This window comes from Lactuca virosa, chromosome 8 (assembly GCF_052849685.1).
Source record: "Lactuca virosa cultivar CGN04683 chromosome 8, Lactuca_virosa_CGN04683_v6, whole genome shotgun sequence".
Lineage (NCBI taxonomy): Eukaryota > Viridiplantae > Streptophyta > Magnoliopsida > Asterales > Asteraceae > Lactuca > Lactuca virosa.
Window position 1 is genome coordinate 221,160,877 of NC_136433.1, and position 6,116 is coordinate 221,166,992.

The 6,116-nt window shown below is 37.3% G+C and overlaps 1 protein-coding gene across 1 annotated transcript; it reads left to right on the forward strand.

Moving 5' to 3' along the window:
* The first annotated feature begins 358 nt into the window (after positions 1-358).
* On the forward strand, positions 359-706 carry LOC145131267 (uncharacterized). The gene has a single exon (XM_079065983.1). The coding sequence runs from the start codon at positions 359-361 to the stop codon at positions 704-706; it is 348 nt and encodes a 115-aa protein (XP_078922109.1).
* The last annotated feature ends 5,410 nt before the right edge of the window (positions 707-6,116 follow it).

Genomic DNA, 6,116 nt, shown 5'->3' on the forward strand with positions numbered 1-6,116 from the left:
TTTTAAGTATTGCCTATCATCCTCAAACGGATGGACGTATGGAAAGAACTATCCAAAATGTAGGGGATATGTTTTGGGCTTGTGCTTTACATTTTACTGGTAGCTGGGACGATCACCTACGAGTAGAAGAATTTGCCTACAACAATAGTTATCATTCAAGCATCAAGATGTCTCCTTACGAAGCAATGTATGGAAGGAAGTGTTGTACACATCTTGTTGGTTAGAAGTATGAGAGAAACACTTTGTGGGTCCTGATATGGTTCAATAGACCGCTGATAAAGTGAAAATCATCCAAGAGAGAGTGCTAGCTGCTCAAAGTCGTTAGAAGAGATATGCAGATAAGAAGCAACGACTTGTAATGTTTGAGGTCGGCAATGAAGTGCTACTTAAAGTATCTCCATGGAAGGGACTTATAAGATTCGGAAAACATGGGAAGATAATTCCTCGTTTTATTGGTCCATTCAAAGTACTTCAGAAAATTGAGAAACATGCTTACAAACTTGAATTAGCTCCTGAACTGGAAGGTACCCACAACACCTTTCATGTTTTCTATTTGAGGAAGTGCTTGGTAGAAGAACTTGAAATGATTCCACTTTCAGAATTAAGTATTGATGAGAATAAAAGGCTGATAGAAGAGCCTAAAGAACTCGTTCACCGCAAGAGGAAGAAATTACAAAATAAGATGATTGATTTAGTTCTTGTGTGATAGAAACATTCGGCGGGGCCAAAACTCATATGGCAGACAGAAAGCAACATGAAGAGTCACTATCCACATATGTTTGCTAATGCGTGTTTCTGGGATGAAATCATCCTAAGGGGGAGATAATTTCAACGTCTGTCTTTATCGCTAGGCATAATTATGAATCTATATATGTTGTTCAACGATTGAAATCTTATATAAACAATAAAAGTAAACTATTCATACACACACACACACATATATATATATATATATATATATATATATATATATATATATATATATATATATATATATATGTTTGTGTGTGTGTGTGTTTGTGTTTATGTGAATTTTATAGATATTAGGTGTATATGGTATTTGTGTGAAATCTTACGTCGAAACGAAATAAATAGGACTAAAAATATGAATTAAAAATAAAAGATTATTTAGGATACATAATCTAAACAAAAGTCGTAGTAGTCGAAAAATCGAACTCGTGCATATAAAGAACGCCTAAATCTGACTTCGTGAGATGAAGTTATGATTTTTGAAGTTTCAGCGTAGCAGTATATGGCTCAGAAACCGAAATTTAAATCGGTCGATTGTTAGGAAAAACAATCTAAATGAGAGTTGAGGATCTTGTCAATAAATATCCGTCAATAAAAAAAAACAGTCGAGAATGGACATCGTATGAGAAAGTTATGATTTTTATACGGACTTTAGTAGTTAAAGCCTGTTAAAAATATAGCTTTAAAAATAAAATGATAATTAGCCAACAAAGTCTAAACAAAAGTTGTAGTACTCGTCGATAGCTACGCGTACATATAAAGAACTTTCAAAATGGAGCTCGTATGAATAAGTTTTGAATTTTTGAAATTATGATTAAAATGCACCTATAAATAAATTTATCAGTAATTTCAAGTCATCATACTGATTGATCTACTTACGGGAGTGATGTCTAGGTTGGATTTAGTGAGGTGTTTAAAGTGAGATTTTCAAACAATATACTTTGTATACCGAACAGACCCTACCTCCAATATTGTAACATCCGGAATTTATAAGGTACTAATCTCGTATTTATTTAAGGTTATTAGCTTTATACGGTTTGGGCTTCGACCTTTGGGCCTTTGTATTTGGGCTGAGGAAGAACGTACGCGGGGCATACCTTGCCATGTACGCTCAGCGTACTCAAGAAATTGGATCGCGGAAGCCATGCACGTACGCCCACCGTACCAAAGGGTACGCGCAGTGTACGCGCGCAGAATTTAAAACCCTAACTTTTAGGGTTTAATCCCTATATAAAGGACACTATGCCCTTGGACTAGCCTCCCTATCACCCTTAAGAAGCCACCTCGAAAACCCTAACCCACTCTTGTGTATTTTTGCCATTTGAGAGGTTCTTTGTGTGATTTTGGTGTTCTTAGAAGAAGAGGAAGTTGAGGAATAAGCAAGGATTCAAGAGGAGCTTGTAGATCCAAGAGATTGGCATCATTTCTGATTCTTTTGAGGTATCAAGTTCCAAACTTGACCTATCGGAGTGTTTAATGTCACTTTTGGACTCCATTGTTGAGGTTGCTTGCATCTTGTTAGTTTCAGACCAAAAGAGCTGTCCTTTTGAGCTCTTAGAGGCATTTAAAGTCATAAAAATATGACCTTGATGGTTAAGCCACAACCATGCAAGTGTTTGTTGGTCTTAAAGCTTGTTAAAAGGACCAAAATCATGTTTTGACCTCAACCATGCATGCAAGTACATAAAGTTCGTGACTTTATGGATTAGGAGGTCTTAAAGGACCTGGATCTACATTTTGGACGTGAAGACTTAATGGATTAAGTTACAAATGAAGTCCCAGGAAAGCTGGCCAGTACGTTAAGCGTACACCCTGGTACGCTGCGCATAGTGGGTCAACTCCTCGTTTGCGGTCAAGGCCAGCGTACGTTGGGCGTACGTGCTAGGTACGCCGCGCGTACGCATGCAGAGTGGATACATTGGGCTTTTGGGCCTTAAAGGGATGGGTCTGGACTATTAGGCCCCGTGGCCCACTGTAGAGTATAGTTCTGGGCTTGGGAATTTGGAATTATACTTATTGGGCCTTTTGGGCCATATTGGGCCACTCGAGATTATTCATTTTGGGCTAAGGATTTATTGGACTTGTGAAAAGGCCCATTTGAAGTGTTGGGCCCAATTTAGAAAATTGGGCCATTTGTAGGCCTTAGCGAGCCTTTGATGGACCATGAGTGCACTAGGTTTAATAAGTTAGAATTGGGCCTTAGGAATGGTTCAAGTTTGGCCAAAGGGGTAAAATGGTCATTTTACCCTAAGTAGTGTTATGGATTCTGAGTGAGTGTTATTATGATTATGATAGTCGGGAGTCATCGGAGTAGCTGTTAGAGATTACTTCCCATGAGATTCGACACTCAGCTTTACGAGGTGAGTTACCTTCCAGTAGAAGTGGGTCTACGACCACAATGTCGGCCCACTAGTAGGAAATGTTTGTTGGATGATTGTCTTTGTGATAATTATCTGGTATGATATGTTATATATTGGTATGCTATGATGATATGTGATATGATAGAAAGGGTAGGATAGACCCTAATACCGGTCTATAGGGCCGAAGGGTATGCCAGCACCCGAATAAGCTAGGCAGTATGTGATTTATATGCTATGCAGTAGGATGCTATGTGGTAGAAGTAGGGGTGAAATAGTCCCCGGTACCGGTCGACAGGACCGAAGGGGTATGCCAGCACCCTGATATGCTAGGCTAGGTACCGGTCGACAGGAACAAAGGGGTAGGCCAGCACCTTGATATGCTAGGCTAGGTACCGGTCGACAGGACCGAAGGGGTAGGCCAGCACCCTGATATGCTAGGCAAGTTACCGGTTGAAAGAGACTGATGGGGTAGTCAGTACCCATATGTGTTAGACAGTATATGTTATGTATAAAATGTGGTCTGATGGGGGAACTCACTAAGCTTCGTGTTCATAGTTTACAGTTTTGTTTTCAGGTACCTATTCATCGAAGGGGAAGGAGCCGGCACAGTAGCAGCGTATCGCACAGACACATGATTTCAGCACTATGATCTTCTTGGGATTGTACTCTGACATTATTATTATTCCATGACATGTTTTTATAACATTTGAATTATGGGTTTATGAGTTTGATATGATATCGATGATGTTTTTCAGAAAACGGTTTTATAAGTTACTTAATAAAAAACAAAATTTTTGGTCATGATTTTTTGGGGATGTTACAGATATGATCCTACCTGGTTATTCCTTATTTGATAGATGTTGATGTAGACATTGGGATTATTGAGGAATATAGATTATCAATATCATAGTCATGAGAAATATGAAAATAGACTAAGACTTAATGCCATTTTAATCAAGGTGTTTTGAAAGGATAAAGTGTTAAGGCGAAGCGCTGCCATAACCTCAAATCACATACTTTTATCAGGTGAGTGCATATTATTCTCAACAGAATAATTTAATAAAAGTATTTGCTAAATGCTAATTGTATTAATTATTCTATATGTTCTCTTTATACTATAATGGTACTACTTATTAAAGACCATGTTGGAAATCAAATTTTCCTTTAAGTTATAGTCTGGATTAGTCATAGGCTTATAAAAGGGAACTTAGTTCCAAATAGGCTGAACATCTGATAGGTCTCATTTTGGGGTAGAGTGTGAGATCAGAGCAGAGTGTAGTAGTCCACCTCTTTTTGGATGACCAGAAATGGTGGGTCCAGATCAGACAACTTCTAAGTATGTTTGGATCATCGACTAGAGTAGATGACAACACTTGACTATTCTAGGTGGACTAGTGAATTACGTTGGTAGTGTGGACGTATAACCTAAAGACGTATCAGATGTTCAAATCTCACACTATACCCCAACGTAATTCACTAGCCAAAATATAATATAGTCCTAACTGTTCATATTACAAGAGTAGGTGGTCCTGAATTCCATTCCGATGTGATTCATGTCTTAGAACTTACTGTCAGACCCCAAACTAGAATGGCGGAAACGTTCGGGGGCGGAGGACGTCATGTAAGTATCACAACACATGCATTATAGTAATAAAAGTACAAACAACCATTGCATTAATAAGTATAATTTTTACATAAGTGTTTAAACATTACATATTCAAACATTAAAGTAGATATGGTAAAAGACAAAAGATGCAGCACGGTACTAGACTGTCTTCTCAAAAGCTCCGGGAGTGTACCTGTCTACTAGATTCCTAAGAATACAAGTTATTTTGAAAGAGTAGATCAGCATTTAAGCCGGTGAGTTCATAAGTATTTTAGTTATATGACGTATACTCTAAGTTCTTGGAAAAGTTAACTGGTTCCTCCATAAAATCCTATATTCTCTGACGTGACAATATGATAACCATAATTGTTCCCTCTATAATTATTTAGTTTATACTAGTCATATATAACCTAATATCGAACTGACAGTTAAATGTGTGAATCTGCCCTAAGCCCACAACCAAACAAGGAACGAGAAGTAAGGCAGAAGTCACACATTCCACTGTCAGTCGGATATTAATTATGTATAACTCTGGTGTATAAACTAAGGAATTATATAATTAACCATTTAAGGTCCTTTATGTTATACTAGTTTTAAGAGAATGATTGATGACGTTCCAGAAAATTCTATATTTTCTGCTTTACAACTGATAAGTAGTTTTAATTCCATAAAACTGTTCCATTTAACTAATAATGTACTTATAATAAGGTTTAACATAATTTTAACTATCCATAAAATTATGAGAAGAATGTTTTCCGTTTTGATGGTGAAAAGTGGTTTTAAATCCCCATAAAACTTTAAATCCCCATAAAACCGTTTCGTAAAGTAGTTTTAAATCCCCATAAAACCGTTCCGTATTGTTTATGGAAAGTGATTGCTACAGTAGTATTTCTTAAAAAGAATAAACTAATGGTGAATAACTACCCTAATATTAACCTGGTTAATTAGGGTTTAAAATGTGATAAAGTTGTAACCATCCTGGACTAGAATGAACACGACGACCTACTGGTGTCGAAACTGAATATGTGACATTTGTCACCCCATGGCTGGTCTGCCGGACTGTAGCTAACAGTCAGGGTGTGGGATTGTCAGTCCCTTATAGATCAATACACACAATGCCCGCTCTCCCTCCAAGAGACTCTGGTAACAAGAATGTAACATATCAAGTATTGCTATGTCCTGAATACGTACCATCACATTTTAGTTTGAGTAAAGATCGAATTATATCCTTTTCTTCATAAAGTAGTTTAGAACTCGTGTACATATCTAGAAAAATAGATTTCTCATTTGTTTCCAGTAAGATTTATTATTACCCCGTGATTGCTAACCCTGGGACGTTGTATTTGTACCCTTGTTAGTGCAAACCCGGTATGATGTATTATTACCCCGTGATTGCTAAC